The following is a 24,094-nucleotide window of genomic DNA, read 5'->3' as shown; positions in this document are numbered from 1 at the left end:
TCTCTCTCTCTCTCTCTCTCTCTCTCTCTCCCAGGGTTCTGTCCTTGGGCCTTTTCTTTTCTCTCTGTATATTAACGATCTTCCTTTTAGTGTTAAAGATGATTGTGAACTATTTGCTGATGATACGACCATACACACTTCTGATAAAAAATTAGACAAAGTTTATTTATCATTGCAGAACAGTGTAGATGATCTCATTAATTGGACGGAATATAACCACATGAGTCTTCACCCTCAAAAGACCATATACATGTTAATTACAACAAGGCAAAAAAGACAAAACATCAAGAATGGGTGTCCGAGACAATAGACTCTTGGCATGAAGGCCAAAATGGATTACGCAATCGACGGGCGCAGTGGCGTGGTGGTAAGACGTCGGCCTCCTAATCGGGAGGTCGTGAGTTCGAATCCCGGTCGCTGCCGCTTGGTGGGATAAGAGTGGAGATTTTTCCGATCTCCCAGGTCAACTTATGTGCAGACCTGCTAGTGACTTAACCCCCTTCGTGTGTACACGCAAGCACAAGACCAAATGCGCACGGAAAAGATCCTGTAATCCATGTCAGAGTTCGGTGGGTTATGGAAACACGAAAATACCCAGCATGCTTCCTCCGAAAGCGGCGTATGGCTGCCTAAATGGCGGGGTAAAAACGGTCATACACGTAAAATTCCACTCGTGGAAAAACATGAGTGAACGTGGGAGTTTCAGCCCACGAACGCAGAAGAAGAAGAAGAAGAAGGATTACGCAATACAAGCGTCATTTTTGTCTCACTTGAATGGCGTAAGAGAATGTGAGTCAAACTTTGACGTCATGTTCCGCCTTCTCTTGACAGTCGTGTTCCAAAATAATCCTGCTTGCAGGCAACCGGAGATATGCTCTGTATTTTTTTTTTTAATTGATCATCAGAATCGTCAGTTTGCCTGCAGACGTCAGAAGTGTCAACTACCAAATCCTATAAATCTTCATCCATAATATTATGGAATCATTCGCACGCAAGCAGCACATCGGACAGGTATGCGTCTTTTGGAGGACCTCTTTCGTACGCAGCAAAGAAAAGCTTTCAATGTTGAACCTGTTCAAGACTACATTTGGATGTCGGCAATTAAGTTAGTTGATTTAGAGTGGAGCTGCTCGTTAAACTGACAGTATTTCTGCCAAAGACATGTTTGAACCGTTATCAAAATAACCAGCACGCACAGATCGAAAGTGTAACACGGGTTCCCAAGGGCCATGCTTGCAACGAATATTCAATATTATATATTGAACACACGTGACTGCAAAAAGGTAGATCTATTTCTGACATTGGCTCTGTTTAATGGATTCAAATGAAATGGTTGCGAGTTTGTGTCAACGAAGAATGATAGACTATGGAGCGTTGAGCTGGTCGCTGTTTTTTGTGTTCAGCACAGTCATCTCCTTGGTCAGCTCGCAAGCTGAGTGTGGGAAGAGTTACTCTGACCAAATGACCATCAGCCCCACGCCTCTCCTCCTCAACAGGGACACCCCACGCGGTCAGGTCAGCATAACATGCGGCTTCCCAGGGGTATCCAATGCCGCGCGCAACGGTTTGAAACTGTTCCGAACGGCCGTCACGTCAATGGTGTCTAATTCTCTGGTGTACGCCAACAGCAGCGGCATGGAGTCCAGCGCCAAGGAGGAGGAGGGGCAGTCGGGGGAGGGGACCTACACCACCTCCCTCCTCTTCCAAATGTCTCAAGCCTCGTGTGCGGACTCAGAGTTCATTTACGAGTGCCACAGCTCAAGGACGCTGAACAACAACCCCTTGGAGTGCCTGGTGATCAGACCATTTACGGTGGGCCCCGACACAACGGACGTCAGAATTCAGGCCACACCGTCCTTCGACTTCTTCACGGTGGGCACGGACCTACGGCTGACATGCACGGGCACGGTGGGGGTGAAGGGGAAGCGGGCGAGGGAGGCGCAGTGGGTGTGGGAGGAGAGACATTCCGGGGGGTCGTGGAGCAAGGTGGAGGCTCACATTCAGCTGGGCGATCTAAACACCGTGGGAGACTGCCTCAAGGTCCGGGCCACCACATACCGGGTCCGTCTCAGGTCAACAGACAATGCCAAGGAGCTCCGCTGCTACCTGATAAAGGACTCCACGCCGTCCGAGGAGAACGCCGCTAGTTTCAAGATCGTAGTAGACAGCTTCCTCTTCGGCCTCAGCACGTCGGCGGGCTCGGTGGTCCTGGTCGGCATCTTGATCATCTCGGGCGCCTTGGGAGGCGCTGTCGCTACGGTGGTGCGTCACTTCATTCGGCGTCACGTCAATAACGAGCGCGCAATGCACAGGGAGCACGTGATGAACCGTCTGGACAAGCTGCTTCGCTACGAGCACGAAACGATCGGAGCAAAGCTGAGGCAGAAGGGGGAGGACCCATCTCCGCCCGAAGAGGAGGAGTCGAGTGAAGCCTCAGTGAGTACCGAATGTGCTGTAGTGCAGCGGCTGAGTGTGAGAAAGAGTGTAAGAATGTGCTACGAATGCTTAGAATCAGTATTAGAATTAGACTTAGCCCAAGCGATCGTTGGAAGAACAGTGAGTTGATATGTAGTGAGACGATTGAGTGGGACAGAAAGAGTGTGATAGAATTTAAATGAGTAGCACAAGCGATCGTTGGAAGGCACAGTGAATATGCGTGTGTTGTGGTGAGACGATTGTGTGTGAAAAAAAGAGTGAGGTAACATGTGTGATGAGTGCGCAGAAGTAGCCCAATCCATCTTTGGAAGACACAGTGAAAGAGTGATTTATGGATGTGATGTGGAGACACGATTGAGTGGGAAAGAAAGAGTGTGATATAATTCTAATGAGTGATGAATGCTAAGAAGTAGCCCAAGCGATCGTTGGAAGACACAATAAGTAATGGATGTCATGTAGTGATACGATTGAGTGTGAAAGAGGAGTGTGGTGTGTGTGTGTGTGTGTGTGTGTGTGTGTGTGTGTGTGTGTGTGCGTGCATGCGTGCGTGCATGCGTGCGTGCGCGCGCGTGTATGTATACGCGCGCGCACTTGTGTGTGTGCGTGCGGCTTTCAAAGTATGATGTATCCTATCTCATCCATACTGTCCTGCCTGTGTCCGCAGAGTGTTGACCCCATGGAAGTGACCATAGAGGTGGCGGTGAAGAAGAAGGGCAGCGAGTCCTTGGATTCCATGGCGTCCGTAGAGTCCGAGGTTACAGAGGTGTAGGAAAACAGTGAGAGGTTAGGGAGGTCGACTGACTTGATGGGAACCATGGATAAACAGTGACCAGTGGCAGACATGTTTGGTCCCAAGCGTAAATTGTAACCAGTGGCAGACATGTTTTGGTCCCATGCGTAAAATGTAACCATTGGGAGACATTGTTGGTCTTATGCGTAAAATGTAACCATTGGGAGACATTGTTGGTCCCATGCGTAAAATGTAACCATTGGCAGACATTGTTGGTCTTATGCGTAAAATGTAACCATTGGGAGACATTGTTGGTCTTATGCGTAAAATGTAACCAGTGGCAGACATGTTAACTTTAGTCCCGTGCGTAAAATGTAACCAGTGGGAGACATGTTTGGTCCCACGCGTAAAATGTAACCATTGTCAGACATGTTTGGTCCCTTGCGTAAAATGTAAACAGTGGCAGACATGTTTGGTCCCATGCGTAAAATGTAACCAGTGGCAGACATGTTATCCCTATCCGAATCACGCTTTTGACTAAACAGTCCGGATGATGTGGGTCGTGTACGACCCATACTTTCTGAAGCAAAAGGATTCAACGTAAATTATAGTATGGGTCGAACACGACCGACATCATCCGAATAGGGATAAAGACTGTAACAGGCCTTCTTTATTTCCATTTGGGTCGTCCACGACCCACAGCATCCGGACTGTGTATTTCAAATGACGTCATTTTTCATCTATTTGTTTACAAATAAGATTTTTTTAAATGGCAACTAGGAAGGCTCTAGGGTGTTTGAGGATTACATGAAGTCTCAATCAAAAACTCCCGATCCTTTTAGAGATTCAGACATTTTTATGAGGATCCAGGTCGTCCACGACACAGGAAGCACGGTCAAGGCTTAGAACTTCGTGTTTGAAGTGCTGTGAGCAATATTAACAGCTATTGTGTTTTCAGCGTAGCAATAGGGCCCGATATTTAGACGAGACAAGTTGGCTATAATGCCGACGAGTCGCATTATACTTGTTCGAGTCTAAATATTGGACCCTACTGCTACGATGAAAACACAATAGCGTTTATATAGCTATTCTGACATTACATTCTGTGTTAAAATAATGTTTTTGTCAGCAACAAGTACCAGAATGGTCCATGTCGTTGATTGCAGACGACGGTTTCCTTTCCGCATGAAGCCACGGAAATAACCAAACATTGAAAAATCCACGGACATGTATTACGGAGAAAACTCGAGATAACCGGATGTTTAGCATTACGTCAATATGCTAGGAATCATATGACGTCATGACGTATCATGCTTGCCTACGTAGATTGTATGTTCGAAAGTCTGACTTCTGTTGGGGATTCGCGTGGTGAAGACTGCGGTAAATCTGTAGATGATAATAAGAGAACAAGGATTGTCTCAGAAGAAACAACTAAATGTTTGAGACCGGTAACTTCATTTCAACATTGCACTATACAATGGACGTTCTATGTGACAGGAGAGTTTGCTGATTTTGTGTTAAACATTGGAGAGATCGTCTGCTAGAATCAGAGATAGGTCGCTTCAGATTGCAGCTTCTGGAAATTTCGATATACATGTAGCTACACCGGGCCCAAAACGTTAAGGATATATTTCAGTGGTATAGCCCAGATGTTAAACAGCAGTTGTTTGGTCAGAAATATACGTGTATTTGAAGATCAGTCTTTCTTCTGCTCAAAAATGTGTTTCTGGAATCTGAGTAATATTTTGGTATGACGTCACAGGTCCGTAACCACGCCTACCCTCAAAAATGGCGTTTTTTGACGGCATGATTCACTTTCAACCGTCGAAACAGTGTCTTAAACTGAATGATATTTTACATTTTGTACATGTATCCAAAAGTGTATTTGGTGTCTTACCTAACATACACATTTCGTTCTTCTTCTTCTTCTTCTTCTTCTGCGTTCGTGGGCTGAAACTCCCACGTACACTCGTGTTTTTGCACGAGTGGAATTTTACGTGTATGACCGTTTTTACCCCGCCATTTAGGCAGCCATACGCCGCTTTCGGAGGAGCATTTCGTTCAAATCCGTCGCTAAGTCAGGCTGATCTAGCGTGTAAAAGAGAGCGACCACAATCCTGAAAAACAGCAACAAATCCAGGGTTTTTGTCGTGTTTTTGCTGGGTAGCTGCAGTTGATATGCAATAAATCTAAAACTACAAATAGCAGCCTCGCCAAATTTCACAGAACGATAACAAAGACCCTCATCAGAACCCGAGAATGGACGTTGTAACGGTTTTCCGTTAAAAATTTGCAAACGTTCGTAACGTCCTAGAAACAAATGTGACATGCACGTTACTTTGTACACTTTGCAAAAAATGATGTCATTACATACATGTGTGCCAAGTTTCAGAAACATTTTTTCATGGGCTCAAAAGATATAGCCTCACGACTTTGAAAAAATAAAAAGTAAAATCTTACTCCAGTACGCTATTCTATTTTTAGACGATGACGTCTGCAAAACTCATATCAAGGTGGCCGAGTGGTCAGGACACACACTTTCCACTATCAAGGTTAATTGCACGAAGCGCAGCGATTGAAACCTTTTTCTTTTATATATATAAGATCTGCTGTTAGGTGTGTTGTTTTTAAAATGTGTCTTTGGCACGGTGTTCTGGTGTGCAAGCGCGTGCGTTTATCCATCTGTCTGTCTGTGACTACGTGTGTGTTTATATACATGTGTGCATGATAAAAAAAATAATCCGAAGACCTCCAAATAATTACTTTTTGAGTTTGTGTGACTGTTCCCGTAGCTCGATGTTCACGGTTTACGAATTAAGGGACAACCAAAAAGGCGTTTTCTCTGTGATATAACGGACAGATAACGGTTCTCTGTATACTAGGCCGTTATGACCTCGAGACAATGCTCTTACAGACTTAAACACTTGGCGATGTCCATCCCCACAGCTCTATTTCGTAGCATTCCAACTGTCTGATTCGTCACAGCAAATGCCAGATTGTGTCTCGCCCCTATCAAGACGACGATGAGAAAAACCATTAGTGGGGCTCCTATGTTGCAAAATCATTCAAATCATGCAACAAACACCAAATTAAGCAAATATGAAGAGTTTTATGTGCTTAACAAAACCTGATACAGAGCCATCGCGAAAAATAAAAAAATGGGTAGTTTTTAAACAATTTTTCAAAATGGCCGCCAGTGTAAACGGTTGGGTATGTTAGGCATATTTCACTTCATGTGATTAACAGCAAATTTGGCGTAAATGGACATTTGCTTTTGCTTAACAAAACCTGAGACAGAGCCACCGTGAAAAAATTAAGAAATCAGTAGTTTTTTTACAATTTTCAAAATGGCCGCCAATAAAAGGGTATTTAGGCATTTTTGATGCTACAAGACATTCTCTTGCAATAGAAACTAACACAAACACATTTTTAAACAAAACAATACATGTATTGTTGGTGCAGAGAATCATTGGACGGTGTGGGTGGCAGGGTTGAAGAATTTGTGGATTACCTAAACTGTGCAAAAATAAATATATTGCACCAATTTTCATACCAAAACGAAAACATTCATTCCTGTGCTGTTATATTCAATGTATGCTATTGAGGGCACTCAACTTGGCTAACTGGAACACTTTTAAGATAAAAGGTGGCCTTTACATGGGTGTTTGACCGCCGCCCAAATAAGGGTACCCCCAAAATAAAACTGATAAAAATGTAATGTATCAACTCAAAAGTCGACTAAAATTCATAATCGCTGTATTTCGAAAACGTTGTTTGTTCTCATGTGTTTACACAACTAGCACATTCCGGCAAGTGTCTATACTCAAAAGAAACTTTGGCAGTACTTGAAACAACCATCTGTCATATATACATGCGAAGTCAAAAATATGTGGGATGTAAGTCAACAAACCTGTGGCAGTTTTTAAAATATTATTTCGTGAAGATTTGAAAGTGTACTCAAACGGTTGAACTACGCCTCGTGCGTAGACACACATTCCCTGAAAGTTTCAACGCAACCCACTTGGTCATTGCTAAAATACATGGATTTTAGTTGACTTGGGTATCCCTCAAATTTGACACATAAACATCTCATCCGTGAGATCGACACATACATCAGTAGGTACAATGGCACAACACTAGAAATATGCAAGATGGCGAAATAAAACAACCTGTTCTGGATGGATAATCAAGTTGACTTTCTCTTCGTATACAACAGTGACCCAGTTGTGCCTTGTCGTCGGCTTTTTAAAAGGTACCCGAAGTTTTTGTCACATCTCTTTGTCACGTCAAGGGTATCCTTATTTTGACGGCGTAAATGATGATGTTAAAAAAAAATGTGCCAGATAGCGAAGATGCGAGCCTTTAATGGCATAGACAGTTTGAATAAAATGACACAGGAATAAAAGTTTGAGTTGGGGTATGAAAATGGGTGCAATAATATTTTTGCACAGTTTAGATGCTGACAGTTTTCACAGGCATGCAAGCACATTTGCAGAGAGCTGTGCTCTGCAGTCCTTCTTAGCAGCATTTGCAGCGTTTTGTTGTACAGCTCTTCTTGCAGGCACACCTCATGAGTTCTCGGCACACGCTGGATACCTCTTGAAAGCTCGTCCAGAATGACTCCCACTTTCCAGCCTTGAACTGCCAGCCCACAGAGTTTGGAAGTCTAATAGGTAGATGGCTCTTCTCAATCTCATGTCCTGCAGCATCACCTCACTTGTAAGGGGATTATGGTCAATTTGGCAGCTCTTTTTACTGAAGAGGTACCGTCTAGCACTGTTTACACCCAGTACGTTGCTGGTTTTGTCCTACAAATGTACACCAAAAAGCTCTTGTGCTGCCCTGTCAGTGGTACTCAGCTTACAAAGAGGAGCAGACAACCTGAAGAAAGTTTGAGTGACGTCTTCAAATGCTTGCCATACTTCCCAAGCCTTCTGATTCCCCAATACCATTGAAGAACGACATAGTGTCACAGCCTGTAAGGCTATGCAAAATGGGCAGACAGGGTGATCACTTCTCTTGGCCAATGGCTTTGGCAATGTGGCGATACACTTCACGAGCAGAAAAAAACGCAACACAGCTGGAATGAGAAGCAGACTGTCTGGCCTCCTCTACATCCATGGTGCAGGAAATTAGCCCGGGGTACCCTTCACACAAAAGATGAAAAGTGACATTTTTATTTGAATGTATTTGAATAATGTTTACTATCTCAGAGAGTCGGTCAAAGCCGGGTTAGCAAGTCTTCACACAACAGACCAAAATGGAAGAAAATTGTATTTTATGAATTCGTATAATTCTTACTGTTTCAGGTTAAAAAAACAAACAAACACAGTTTCCAGTGACCCAACTGATTCTGGAATCTTTCTGACCGCTACATTTATTCGCTTCAAACAGTCGCTAACAGAATGTTGACCATAGTGAGGGTTCGTACGTTAAACCCATCAAATTCACAGAGGTCGCTTACAAATGATGTGCAAACATGTTCCAATTAATACAAATAAAAAAATCTTACTGTTAAGATGTATTAGGTAACAAACCTTGATACAGTAGTACTAGTGAAATCAGCTCCCTTCTGTGGCACCGGAATAAATGCAGAACGCTTGTTCCCAGGAACCGGCATGTGGTGTAACTCTTGTATATATCCTGTAAAAATAAAATTCACACCAATGCACGGTCAACTTAAAATAAGCAAAAGGATGAGAAACAAGCAACAAACCAAAATTATAAAACTCAAAGAGCGGTACCTCTTCATTTTTCAAAACCACTTATCTCATTTGATTAGCATACACTGTATGCTTTTGTCTGTTACCTACCGTCTTTGAAAGTTTGATCACAACACTGTAAAGACATGGGGAGTGGAGTGTTTTTATCTCCAGCTGGTCATCCTACTATCTGGCCTACCCTCACTCAGTTTTTGACTCTACCCCTCCCCACCTTATGGAAGTCCTTAACGTAGGCAGGACTAATCATTTATCATACCATGAACAATCTCTTTCTCCTCGCCTTTTATTCAAAGTTCGTTTAATCTGTTTAAAATCACCAGCGTGGCGATCATGATTTCCTTACTTGTAATCAACAGATCAAGATCTATCAGCATCACAATCCAGCTGGTGAGCTATTGCAAGATTAAACAAAGTCTCTGCATTTCAGCGCTTCACCCGATGAATAACAGACCCCAGGGGAGAATTAAACAGTAAAATGATAAGACATTGGTGAATGGATGCGTATTCTTGAAAACTTACCTTCAGAAACGTTGTTTTCGCTCAAATCAAAACACGCAATGTTGCGGAGGCCGCCATCTTGAATTTTCATGCTGCGGATATATAAAATTCTAAAAACGATCAAATTAAATACCAGAACACAAAAATACCCACAAGAGTATTTATGTCATGCATGTGTTATCAGCAGACAACTTCTGGTGCATGGTAAACCATTGAATTTTACATTTGCTGAGTTGGGAATATTTACTGCTGAGCGCTTTTGGTACGAATTTCGTCTGCTGTAAATGCAGCCTTTTATTCCCTATCAAAAACAAAAAAAAACGATTTCTGAAGTGGCTCTGTATCTGAAATCCCTTAAATAATTATAAGGAACAATATCACAAAGTATGATGTTTGTTGCAAGATGTGAATGATTTATGAGTGCGTCTGCAACATACGAGCCCCACTACATAGACCAAGAAAAGCCCAGTGTTGTCTCCATCTGACGTCATTTTTGACTCACATGCGAAGCAAAAGTGAGTCTATGTACTCACCCGAGTCGTCCGTCCGTCCGTCCGTCCGTCCGTCCGTCCGGCCGGCCGGCCGTCCGGAAAACTTTAACGTTGAATATTTCTTGGACACTATTCAGTCTATCAGTACCAAATTTGGCAAGATGGTGTATGATGACAAGGCCCCAAAAAACATACATAGCATCTTGACCTTGCTTCAAGGTCAAGGTCGCAGGGACCATAAATGTTGTCTAAAAAACAGCTATTTTTCCCATTTTTCCCATTTTCTCTGAAGTTTTTGAGATTGAATACCTCACCTATATATGATATATAGGGCAAAGTAAGCCCCATCTTTTGATACCAGTTTGGTTTACCTTGCTTCAAGGTCAAGGTCACAGGAGCTCTTCAAAGTTGGATTGTATACATATTTTGAAGTGACCTTGACCCTGAACTATGGAAGATAACTGTTTCAAACTTAAAAATTATGTGGGGCACATGTTATGCTTTCATCATGAGACACATTTGGTCACATATGATCAAGGTCAAGGTCACTTTGACCCTTATGAAATGTGACCAAAATAAGGTAGTGAACCACTAAAAGTGACCATATCTCATGGTAGAAAGAGCCAATAAGCACCATTGTACTTCCTATGTCTTGAATTAACAGCTTTGTGTTGCATGACCTTGGATGACCGGTCAAGGTCACATGTATTTTGGTAGGAAAAATGTGTAAAGCAGAAGGTCAAGCATGTGAGTCGTATGGGCTTTGCCCTTCTTGTTTAAAATCATATGACGTCATGTCTGCATTCTTCTGTCTTTTTGATTCTTTGTCTTCTTTACTTCTTTCTTATACAGCACAGCTGTGTTCAAAACACGTGAACAGTTCTTTTCTGCAACTGCTACTGAGCAAGTTGTTCACATCATGCGTGAAGGCTATATGTAGAGGTTACATGCCGAGTCTCAGTGATTATTAAAAATAATGGTCGAAGTTGGCGGATCATGAAAAATGCGAGCTTCAGCGAGCTTTTTCATGACCGCGAACTGAGACCATTATTTTTAATAATCACTGAGACGAGGTGTGTAACCTCTTTATTCCTCCTTTCTTCAGTTATTCAAAGAAAACAGGAGTTTTTGTGCGAAAGTTTGATCGAATCCGAATCACTCAACCAGTCAACCTGCGCAGGCGATCGATTAATGCGCGGTTGTATAGTTCCGTGCAAATCATTCCATTCTGTTAACACTTCTTGTCAGTTTCCCTGTTTTAGACTAAAATCAAGTACACAGATATGCTGTTATTCTGCTGTGGCGGTAAAGGCAGATATTGTGTGTTCTGTTTATGTTTTAGTATCGTTTAGGATCATGTTTTTTCGTCAAATGGGACTAGCAGACGAACTTTTGCACCCGTGTTCCAACGTTAATTACTGTATGAAGTTCAGTTTTCTGGGGAAAATAGTGTATGAAACCGCTTTATGTTGTTTAAATTGATGAGATGTGTGCATTTGGTTGCGTGTGATCTGTTTATAAAATGAAATATTGTTGAAAACTGACCGTCGGATTGCAGTCAGTGTTGTCGAAGAAACTGTGTTAAAAGAAGGGGAACTACTCTTGTCGGCAAGAGTATGAGTTACTTGCCTTGGGAATTTGCTTGTGATGAACGGTGTGTGCACGGCAGATCTAGATTCAGAAAACAACCTAACTCATGGATTTTATATGGAGATTCATGTGTTCAGGCCTGTAGTTGTTAATTTAAATGCGGTATGTTTGTATTGTTTGCTCCAGAGATGTATATTTCGTACGTATAGAGCGTTCGGAACTTTTCAGTCGCAAAAGTAGTACCAAAACAGAACAGCTTCTCAACCCATTGCACTATCGAGGATTCAGGCTGTTGCTGGCTCGTTATTTGTTTGGTTGCTGGGTCATTATCGAAAAATAACTAGCTCTACAAGTTTACAGAGGTAAAGAAGCAGAGGGGGGAATAAATATGTTATACGCATCCTATCGGAGAACGAGAAACAAAATTATAGAAAAAGTCATTTAAAAAAGTTGCGCGAAAGACACCAGGGACAGTATTTTTCACCTCTTTTCAAACGATCATAACTTTTGATCCCGTGAAAGAATGTTTCTGAAACTTAGCACACATGTAATGGCACCATTCTGTGCAAAGTATACAAAGTTGAGTGCATGTCACATTTGTTTCTTGGACGTTACAAACGTTTACAAATTTTTAACGGAAAACCGTTACAACGTCCATTCTCGGATTCTGTTTGCTATAAGTACTGGAACATATACTGACGAGGGTCTTTGTCATCGTTCTGTGAAATTTGGAGAGGCTGCTATTTGTAGTTTTAAATTTATTGCATATCAACTGCGTCTACCCAGCAAAAACACCATAAAAACCTTGGATTTTTTTCAGTTTTTCAGGATTGTGGTCGCTCTTCTTTACACGCTGGATCAGCCTGACTGCGCGGCGGATTTGAACGAAATGTGTATGACTTGTTAGGTAGGACACCAAATACACTTTTTGGTGTAAAACATGTAAAATATCATTCAGTTTAAGTTACCGTTTTAACGGTTGAAAGTGAATCATGCCGTCAAAAAACGCCATTTTTGAGGATAGGTGTGGTCACGAACCTCTGACGTCATACCCAAATATTGCTCAGATTCCAAAAACACATTCTTTTACAGAAGAAAGACTGATCTTCAAATACACGTATATTTCTGACCAAAAAACTGCTGTTTAACATCTGGGCTATACCACTGAACAAATATCCTTAACTTTTTGGGCTCAGTGTATTTATATATAGCTATTCTGATAGACACGTGGGGTAATTCGGGGGCTGTGATTGGATGGTCTCACACATCCCTTTTCCGATCATCAAAGCGCAATGCTGCGGAAGTCGGCCATTTTTGCTAATATCCTAAAGCATATTGGCAATAACAAAGACGCATGGTTCCGGTTTCTTCCACGTGTATAAAGTACACGCATACCTCGCCAGGTTTGTTTCTGTGACTAGTCGACAGACGATGCCATTTGCTTTGTGTGTGTTTTTGTTGTTGCTTACTGTACATGACATACATTACGTGTAAAATCCAGTTCTTTAACAATAACAGGCAACAAACCTTGCACATTTCCAGAAGCTGCAATCTGAAGCGACCTACACCAAAAATCAACGTCCTGACTGACTGCTGTGGTAAGTGGGACATTTTTGTATGACATAATTTGTGACCCTCCACCACGAAATGAGTCGCATGTCACCTCGCGCGGTTCTGCGCTAGGCTTAATAAAAGTCCGAGGAGTGTCTGGTAACAGTGTGAGGGTCACCTTAGTCACAGCCTTATAACTCAAACAGTTTTCCCTCTTTTCTAAAACGGTTTTGACCACTGGATAGAGCATAAAAAACTCTTTAGAAAAATGTAAAAATATGAAAATCATGCATTGATGCAAAGGTGACATGCGACTCATTCCGTGGTGGAGGGTCACATTTCTTTTAAAAAAAAAGCCACTAGTGGCCTTACGAAATTACTTCATACATACATTTCAACTTTACACAGAGAGCACCCAGGCTGTTTGTTTTTGTTATGTGACCAAGTGGAGGTATGCTCTTATCCCATGTAAAAAGCCTGGCCAGGTCTGTGACGGTGATCCGAATTGTTGTCACGGGAATGAGTGTACCTTTAACCAACAACCCGAGCAACCAACCAACCAACCAACATTAGCCTAGTCAGTCATCCAACCAGGAACCAACGAACGCGGATCCAAATCGTCATCAAGGGTGGTCACCTTCTCGCCTCGAACAAAAGCGCAAACATATACTGAACCATCTTTTTGAGTAATGAAGTGATTAGTAATGCAACCTGCTTCGTATGTGGAATATTTGCGCGTTGAACCTCGGCGAACAGACAATCCCCCGTACATCAGGGCCGGACCAAATGAGTTGTAAGGGGGGCGTTCCTCCTTTTGGGGGGGGGGGGGGCAAATCAGCGAAGTGGCGAAGCCACAAGCGCGCGCCTGCAAAGCAGGCGCGCGAACTAGGGGGGTCCGGGGGCATGCTCCCCCGGAAAATTTTTGAAAAACGGTTAAAATCTGTGCAATCTGGTGCATTCTGGGCCTTGTTTTGAGGGTTAAGAGCAGCATTGTTTTGGTGCTAAAACTAGTAAAAGTCAAAGCAAGGTACATGCTTTTTCCAGGGGTGGGGTTCCGGAACCCCTGGAACCCCCCCCCCCCCCCCCCCCTGGGTCCGGCCCGCGAATTTGCGATTCCTAAACGCCCCACTGAACGACTGACGTCACATGTCGCTTCGGTCTTTTCCGGAGGAACACCGCGTGTACATAATACACACTTCGATCGCGTAGCACTGCCATTGCACATTCTCGCAACGAAAACCGTGCCACTGTTTCATTCATCTTGGTGTGTTAAATCTGAAAGCAATATAAGTGAACGAACAATTGAAAACATATCACGTTACTAAACTGTAGCTCAGTGTTTCAGTGTGACGTGGAAGTGTTCAAATAATTATCTGCTGTGTATCAGGCAAGTCGATTTGGTTTCACCTGAACGACTGCGAGAGGCGAGCGCAAACCGTTGTGTTGTTCAGAAATGATGTTCCCTTTGATATTTTAGTGGACATTTAACTTCAAATGCAACCTTTCTTAGCCGTAGAGTTGGAAACAGAACCTTCATGCGCGAGAAACGCCACATACGACGGAGTAACCCTGAAATGCCTTCACTTTTGTAGCCTTGTCTGTCAGTTGCTGTCGTAGCCTAGTGGTTTGTGCTCCAGCTTGAAGGTCAGCTGACTCGGGTTCGACTCCCTTCCTGGTTACAGTTTTTTTTCTTGTTTGTTTTATTTTTGTCATCTATTTTGTGTCCTTAACTCCACCCTTCAATCTTTTCAACCATGATGCATTCCGTTTATTTTTTTAATTTATTTTTTTAATCTTTTTTAAAACTATTTCCGCCAAAGCACGGTGGTATGTTATGATGCAAACGCGATCACACAAAGCTCACATGTGCACAGTCTGCAAACTAAACGGCGTGGGCTCACCGTATTAGCGAATAACAAGCATACATATTAAACCGCAGCGCAAAGCGTAAACATTAGTACAACTTGAAGAAATCAATAGAGTTACCAGAAACATAACCGTGCTTCGCACCGAACAGTTCGACAGTGACTGACCTACTGACCGAACCGCATCTCTCGCTTGTGACAGTCGCTCATGATACAACCATTCTTTTGCATTCTGGCGTCAAAGGTGTATTTGGCGACCTCGACTCGATGCCACAGTGAGAGTTCTATCCCAGTTCTGCATGGCGGAAATGAATGGCTGTGATTTCTTGATCGTATCAGTTCTTATCCCACAAAATATTATACGTTATTTGCGTTTTTGACCAAAATATGACATTTTACACAGATCGAGACAGTCATTGTTCTCCGAGACCGCGATTATGTATCGATCGAATTCCTTTCAGGTACTGACTTTGTTGTTGTTTTGACGATTGAACGAGCACACACACATGCAATCAAACACACACACCAAGAACACCTTTTTACACCAAACACATACATGTACACTTCAATGCGCCACAAAAATAGTGCAACTTCAAAAGTTTATTCAACTCCTTCAATTAACATTAGAATATTTGATTATCGCAACATTTTGTTCAGAACATAATCAAAGGAACGGAAAATTCATGAACATCAAATAAAACATAAATTAAATTGTTACATCTCTTTGCATGCACCGTCAGTGTCAGTAACTCAGTTTTGTACACACTTGTCGTCAACCTGTCTCGCGATCAAGACTGGACGAGTTCATCGAGTAAGCTTGTGGGGTTTAACAGCAGAGACAATCAACACGTTTGGTCTTATTTTGTTATTGTGATGATCAAGTTGTTTATGGTACAGTTGTGGAAAGTAGGCAGAACTTGCATTGTCGTGGATGGTGGCATGCCAGGTTCATTTTCTGCACTGAGGAAGAAATTCATATCTTCAAAGGACATGTCGAAACTACTTGCTCCGCGCATATCGACTCGGCCGGTGGCTGTGTGTGCGACAGAGCTGAGTGAACTTCGCGAGGGGTTTGAATTTGGCCGCGGCAAAACTTGGAGTTGTGTGTTGCCTGCAATATGCTGGTGGAGGGTGTCTCCCATGTTCAGCTGAAGTGTGTTGGTATTCGATCGGAGTTAAAAGTCGTCTTTTGTTTTCAATTTCTTCCCGAGATAGATCTGCAAATCGCTTCATTTTTACAGTTTTGCAGACGTGTGTTTTGATCTGTGGGTTCATCCGCGTGTCCCAAATATGAAGTAAGTAGTTCCTTTGAAGTGTCGGTTAACCTGAAACGCCCAAATATGAAGTTTTGTAGGCCTCTCACGTCACATGGCTCAAAGAAGGGAAATCCAATGTCACCAATCGTTATAGTCGCTGCATAGGTGAAATAAATGGCTGACTTCGCTGATCGTATCAGGTCTATTCCCACTGTGCATCAGTTCTATTCCAATGATCATTCCAATTAGCATCGTTAATCACTCTCTCCCCCACTTGCCGCGAAGGTCGTGCATAGTTATTTCGAAAATGTAGAATGTACAAAATTGGGACAAAAACACCATCTGGCGTCATGCTGCATAATATAATGCATACTGCCCAAAAGCAACTTCTTTCAGTACCCCCCCCCCCCCCCCCAACCTCCTTTGTATTGAAGTAGACGCCTTGTGCGCAAATTGCTCCGCAGGCGTGCGTGTCCCAGTACCCTTGCGTCAGAGGCTGATACGGAAGACATATTTAGCACTGGAGGTATACCCGGCTTCGCCGGGGTGAATCGCGAGACAGAGACAGACAGCGTGGCGGTTCACCACAATCACCTTTGAAGGCGAAGTCCTGTCAAACGGGATTGAGAATTTTAGAGCTTATTTCTTAGCCCTATATTATCTGCTGTGGCTTCTCAAATGCCAGAACATACAGACAGTTAAAATTAATATTAAAAGTCCTACGGTTTTGAGCCATTAAGGACTTGAGTGTTTGTCCGCTTTCAAAAAGAGGAAAGAAAGAAACAAAAAATAAGGAGAGGAGGGCAGGGGGTGGGGTTGAGTTGATAATGCTCTGTGGAATTTGTTAAAATGAAAAGTAGTTAAGATGTTTCTTGGTAAGAATTATAAGTCTGTATTCTATATCTTGATTAACGGGCTTGTAATATTATTTTTTTTAATTTCAAATCGAGTTAAAAAGTGGAACCTTTCAGGATCACCAATAAAACCAAATAGATGAGCAAGTAAGAGGAACACGAACAATAAATCTCAAAACTTTTTACAAATAAAAGGATTAAAATGTAAGCCACGAAGGCCGTGGTAATAAAAACAATATGTACAGTTTGGCGACTAGTGGGCCTTGGGTGAGGATATGTTGTCTAGAAGGTAGTCGCTGGAATCAGGAGGGATGGCGGGAGCCACTCGACCTCAAACTGAAACACGCTGATGTGATAATCTGGGCTTAGTTATACCCACAGCCCCATGTCCGAGTCCCTGACCAGTCGGCACAGCAGCAAGCTGTGTGACCAGCCTAGAGAACTGCTACTGCGCAGATAATCCTGGGGACTCAGACCATGGAGCTGCATATGGTCATATACGGTTTTAAAGGTAATTCTATTTGTAGCGCATGGAGCGAAAATGTGTTGAAATGAATAGGGTTCTCCACAATGGCAGGACTTGTTAAAGATATGGAAGCGGCAGCCGCCGGCACGGAGGCGTCTGAAGATAGTGAGGAGGTTTGTTGGGAGATCGGGGTGTAGATCGTTCATATCAATGGGTTACATACAGACAGACAAAAGCCGCCACACCCAATCACAAACAGAACTCTACAATCCACAGGTTTTTGCCCACACACACACACAAACACACACACACACAGAGAAGCCGTATATATATGTATATCTATATCTATAAATATATAGAGATAGGTGACAGTGTATTTTTCGCGTGGCTATAAACTGATTCGACCTTTTCACTTTGACAGTAAGAACAACTTACGGGTGCAAGGGAAGCGTTCTGGACAGCGCAGTGACATTCTAAAAATAGTAACTTAGAAACGGGAATATGGATTGAAGCCACACGAAGGCGCAAAACACTGGAGAAGATAAGGAAGAGTTACTGGGAATGGTGAATTCGCCGGGGTGAATCGCGAGACAGAGACAGACAGCGTGGCGGTTCACCACAATCACCTTTGAAGGCGAAGTCCTGTCAAACGGGATTGAGAATTTTAGAGCTTATTTCTTAGCCCTATATTATCTGCTGTGGCTTCTCAAATGCCAGAACATACAGACAGACAAAAACCGCTAGACCCCATCACAAACAGAACTCTACAATCCACAGGTTTTTGCCCACACACACACACAAACACACACACACACAGAGAAGCCGTATATATATATATATGTATATCTATATCTATAAATATATAGAGATAGGTGACAGTGTATTTTTCGCGTGGCTATAAACTGATTCGACCTTTTCACTTTGACAGTAAGAACAACTTACGGGTGCAAGGGAAGCGTTGTGGACAGCGCAGTGACATTCTAAAAATAGTAACTTACAAACGGGAATATGGATTGAAGCCACACGAAGGAAGGGAGATAAACGCAAAACACTGGAGAAGATAAGGAAGAGTTACTTATAATGGTGAAATGAACACAAAAACCAAAATCGGTTCAGCGCTGCGCGCTGAGAGCACGTGTTGAAATATCTCATCGATGATATTGTGTCCGGGGTGTAGCTGAATACGGTGTCCAAATTTGAAAAAGATCCACCGAGAACTTTGGCGTTGTGATGTGGTGTAGCGGCTTTGGTGTGTCGGTATGGGGGCCCGGGTAGCTGAGGTGGAACCAAAATCGGTTCAGCGCTGCGCGCTGAGAGCACGTGTTGAAATATCGACCAGGTTGTGTCCTGTCCCGGGTCTACCTGAATATACCCACCAAATTTGAAGCAGATCCATCGAGAACTTTGGCCGTGCATCGCGAACTCACACACAGACACACAGACAGACACACAGACAGACACAAGTCGTATATATATATATATATAGATTCGACGACGCCCACTCGTGATATCGCCCCAGTCCCTTTTTATACAAGCACCCCATTCACATACGAGTGCATCAGCACGAGAATTAAGACATTCTACCACAACATTAATGTTCGTTCGCGTGTGTGTATATAACATGAGACAGAAAAATACATTTGCTCTTTGCCAACAGAGAAGAGAAAGCGAATTACTGGAGAATAGAAAGAGTTTTTTGCTTCGCTTCGTCGTGCCTGATCATAGTGTCTGTGCATACTAGTTCTAACACAGCATAATAATAAATAGAAAGAAAGCTTGAAAAGACAGGAACACGCTGGAAATGATCTACCTATTTATTTGAGCGACGAGGATTTAGTAAATACATTTTGAGTTTGTCATGGTGAACAAAAGTGTTCGCGCTTACAAATCTCAATTCGGCATAATATTATCCACAAAGCAGTTCGAAAACTAAAGAGAAAAAGAGGCGAAGCCATCAAGGCTCACGTAAGAAATCGACAAACAGTAACACAAACTCAATCACTCCGTCACACACACACACACACACACACACACACACACACACACACACACACACACACACACACACACACACACACACACACACACACACACACACACACACACACACAGAAAGAGCATAGGTGAAACTGTGCAAGAAAGCGAGACACTAGATCTAGATCTGTCTGTCTGCATGTAGCCCATTGTAGTTTCTTTGATGTAGCCTACTTACAAGGACACGACTGCCAACTAGTCTCGGCGCGCTCAAAATAATAATGACCGAGACTGTCAGTACTTCCTTCGCGTGACGTCTAACCCTCTTACGTCATAATGTGACGTCAATGTAATGTGACGTCTTCAAATGTTAGAGTTTCTACCACAGACATACACACGCACAGACGCACGCACGCACGCACGCACGCACGCACGCACGCACGCAGACAGACAAAGTTACGATCGCATAGGCTACACTTACGTGAGCCAAAAAGAACACTGGATTATGATTGTTGTGTTTTTTTGAAGACAAGTGTTGGTGTAATAATACCAAATAAAAAGACATAAAGACAAGAAGGAGAAGAAAGGGACGAATACGAAATACGAATCAGTATTGAGAGTCCAGTGCAGCTTCACGTGTTGGTAACAATCTCGGCGTTTATTGATCAGCGACAGCCATGAAAGGTTCAGCCTCTGCTGCGTTGCTGATAGCTCTGCTGGTTGTGTGTGTGATGGCGGCACCAACAGTTCTTACCCAGCAAGGAACGAAGGAACAACAACCGTCGAAAGGTAAGTGTTGTTGGTTGAGCATGAAATCGAAGGTTGTTTCTCGCATTGTTTAGATTGTCAGGGTTTGCTGACATTTTAATTTGAAATAGAAATACCAAAAAAAACCTGTACTCGAGGAGGGGGGTCTTGCTGCTCTGATGATGATGATGATGATGATGATGATGATGATGATGATGATGATGATGATGATGATGATGATGATGATGACGATGATGATGATGATGACGACGACGACGACGACGATAATGACGACGACAATGACGAAGACGATGAGGATTCTTGCAGTCAATTAAAACAAATATATTTGTCTATGTTTTTCCAGGTTTCTTGAAGCCAGAGATACAGAGCATGTCGCTGATTCTATACCTACTGAAACAGCTGTGCTACAGACAGCTACAGTCAGGGGAAGATGTGGACAGGTATTGCTACGTGTTCGGTGAGTCCTTTTGGAGGAACCGCTGATGGCTTCAGCTTTTTCTGCAATTGATCGGACACAGGGTAAAAGACCCATCCAGTCAGTGAACATTGAGAGAACATTTAAAGACACGCAGATCAGCTTGTGGACACTGGGTGAAAGACCCAGTCAGTGAACATTGAAAGATCATTTAAAGACAGGAAGATCAGCTTATGGACACTGGGTGAAAGACCCAGTCAGTGAACATTGAAAGATCATTTAAAGACACGCAGATCAGCTTGTGGACACTGGGTAAAAGACCCAATCAGTGAACATTGTAAGACGTTTGATGTGTTGTTGACAGACCAGCTTTTTTGTCAGTCCGAGGGGGAGCATATCGTCTTTTGTTTCTTATTTATTGACCAAGGCCGAAGGCCGCGGTCAATAAATAGGAAACAAGAAAAAAGGGTTGATCAGAGATCAACAGGGCCAAAACATGTTGTAGAACATGGGGGGGGGGGGGGGGGGATTAGTTGTGTGTGCGACTTTGAAAACGTAGAATGGAACTCCGCATAAAAGAACGTTCCAACGTAAAATCAAACTAACTCCTTTATACCGTATTTTGCCATGTTTAGGCACGGTCATGAAAGGGGTTCCAATGGTGCAGCCATAGTCGTATTTTTAGAGTATGCACAAACACACGCCTCATCCCCTAGATCATTGGTGACCTGAAGAAAGCAGTTAGAGCTGGGTTCAAGGCCATGCCTATTCAGGAAAGCTTCCGCGCCATTGACAATTTCGGAGGTGTAATTTGATAACACCTCAGTTTTGGAGAAAAGGTAAATGTCCGACCATTTTACCTATAGACTCGAAACTTTGTAGAATGGTCGTGGACGAACTAAAGTTCATGCACAACAGCTTTCAAAATATTTGTTAAATTCAAATGACTGAAAAAATAACCCCTTCGTTGTAAAGTTTCACTTGCGCAATATGCGCAAATTTAATCAATGATATGAACGCATTCATCCATGGGAAATGTCCTGATCCTGCCTGCAATTGCTGTATTGAAGGCATTGATTGTCTAATGTTGATTAATGTATACTATGTCATTTGAATTACCCCAATCCACTCATATACAGAAAAATGAACGACTGAAACGGGAATCAAAGGTGGGAGCAGCAATGCAACTTCAATCACGGTATCATCAGTGGAAGAAAAACGAGTAAAAAGGAGGAAACACCAATCCACACATAATCACAGTAACATGTAACACAAGGTGACTCGGATGAAGCAGCCACCCAAATAATGTATTATGACAATGAGCAATCTGCACATAACATAAAACCATCAAAGCGATGTTCCTTAAAATAAAATGGTATCCAGGTCACTTGGGTTCAGTTATGTCATAGCATAAAACAGCTCACTGCTCCCATGAATTGTTCTGAGCCTTGCAATGATAAGTAAAGCAATGAGAGCAGATCTGATGCAGTGCACTGTCAATCATTGGACGGCTGAAATATACTGCAATCTTGATGCAAATTACCATGTAATTTTCTTGGTAATATGGTCATCACTGCAGGCAGTAAAAGATCACCCAACGTTTTGCAATGAAGAACAATGAAGTTATTAGTCGAACAAAAAATAAACAGACGAATAAAGATTGAAAATTGTCAAATGCAATGGGGCTGGATCTCCCTGTTGAAGAACTTTGAGCAAATGACCACAAATGAGCTAACAAAGAATACTGTACGAAAGTACGAAATGTTACATGCACTGCAAGATCTCCTTGTTGAGAAACTTTGAGTAAAAGATACCCATTTTATTGCAAAGAAGACATACAGAGTAACATGTATATGAACAGAGTGCGAAGAATTCAAACAAAGAAGACCCGACATTTTTAAAATTATGTCAATTGCAGAGTGGCGGAAAATGTGTTTCGTGAGGAATTTACAGCACACACAAACACAACTATTTGCAAAGTCTAAAAACAACACGAAGAAAGTGAGAAGAACGAGTAACAATTAAAAACATTGCAAGAAATAACAAAATGTCATATGCAGTGACGATTCTGCTGCGGAACTTTTAGTTTTAGTAACAAGTTACGAAGTTCCTGTAAATAGTTAACACGGTGTTCAAACAACATGAACAAAATGAGAAAAAGAGCAAAATAAATGCAATGGTGACAGTTCTTCGCGTACAGAAATGTTCAGTGTGTCGGTGACCAAAACAAGGAATTCTTGTGAAACCTAGACATATTGCATAACACCAGCGGCGGAGCACGCAAGAATAATGGTTCGATATGAAGACTCGACAGAGTAAACCTTATCATTATCTCCAGAGTGAGCGCTTCCAGTAGAGGCTGCCTGCGCTCGTTCACTGATACAAAAAGGTACAAAGTGTCGGTGTCTAACTATCCCTCTCAGCGGGAGAGTTGCTTTGTCATAACCCCCTCCGTCCACTTCTGTTGTTTCAATGCCGGGGTGAGGTCAACGGTCAATCACAGCCCACCCCAGTCGCGAGACACTCAGCTGGTCGTGGGCTTTGCTTTGCTTAATCCGAATGTTGTACTCCGATGTAAGTAGACATAATGATAAAGAAAATTTGCTGATTCAAATCAGCAGGTTCCCAGACGTTCCTTCATGTAATTTTTAGGTGAATGGTCAAAGTGGTTTCTTGCACACACTCAGTCATCTTGCACAACAATGCAACACAAAGGAACTTAGTCGATAAATATCGACAGGGGGCCGACAAATGGTTTAAATGTGAAATGTGTGTATATGGGTGTGGGTCTGAAACAAACAAACAAACAAACCATGTGAACCCCAAAGTCATGCGCCCACACGAACACACACACACACACACCCACGCGCGGGCGCTGTAGAACACACACATAATATAGTAAATACTTCAACACAGTGTGCGTATAATGTTGTATTTGTTTAGTTTCACTTTCAAAGAAACCACACAAAAAAATCAACATGAACAACTTCAGAGCTCTTACTTTGATTACAAACTGCATGATTTGGATAAAAGTTGATCGGTTTGATCTAATGCTGATTTCAGTTTTTTTCAGCGGCATAAGTCAGTGCTTCGCCTCGTATCGAAAACAAAAGCAGACGACAAATTTAGTCAGTTGGAGTTGTCTCCCGTACTCCTGTAGCATGCACTGATCTAAAAATAATCCACTATTAAGTTTAGATCAGTGCGCTGCACCGAGACGGTTCGGGAATTCCCAACAAAAGAAAAGATCCGCACAATATCGTCCGGGTGTAACACGAAATTTTTACTCCACAAAAAATGTACTCCGGAGTAAAAAATTTCGTACGAAATTCTTACTCGGAGTACACCTTTTGTACGAGAAAAGAACTCCCCAAGGCACGAAAAAATTACTCCCTCCACGAAATTTTTATTCCCTATTTTTTTTACTTCTAGTAAAAAATCTCGTACGCGAAAATGGGATGCAGGCGAAGGAATAAT

The 24,094-nt window shown here is 42.6% G+C and overlaps 1 protein-coding gene and 1 long non-coding RNA gene across 2 annotated transcripts in view; one reads left to right on the top strand and one right to left on the bottom strand.

Moving 5' to 3' along the window:
• The window catches only part of LOC138960075 (uncharacterized), a 261,944-nt gene extending 252,112 nt beyond the window's left edge, over positions 1-9,832 (bottom strand). The window contains exons 1-2 of the long non-coding RNA XR_011453879.1: positions 9,409-9,832; positions 5,705-8,809 (exon numbers count right to left, since the gene is read on the bottom strand). This is a non-coding gene — a long non-coding RNA (uncharacterized lncRNA). The remainder of the gene's footprint in view (positions 1-5,704; positions 8,810-9,408) is intronic.
• Positions 738-3,399, top strand: LOC138956827 (uncharacterized). Its single transcript, XM_070328076.1, has 2 exons — positions 738-2,436; positions 3,101-3,399. Exons 1-2 carry the CDS (start codon positions 1,315-1,317, stop codon positions 3,203-3,205), a joined length of 1,227 nt encoding a protein of 408 aa, XP_070184177.1. The 5' UTR covers positions 738-1,314; the 3' UTR covers positions 3,206-3,399.
• Positions 9,833-24,094: the final 14,262 nt, after the last annotated feature.

This window comes from Littorina saxatilis, linkage group LG2 (assembly GCF_037325665.1).
Source record: "Littorina saxatilis isolate snail1 linkage group LG2, US_GU_Lsax_2.0, whole genome shotgun sequence".
NCBI lineage: Eukaryota > Metazoa > Mollusca > Gastropoda > Littorinimorpha > Littorinidae > Littorina > Littorina saxatilis.
The sequence above is the reverse complement of the archived record's forward strand: the minus strand, read 5'-3'. Positions and strand labels throughout refer to the sequence as shown.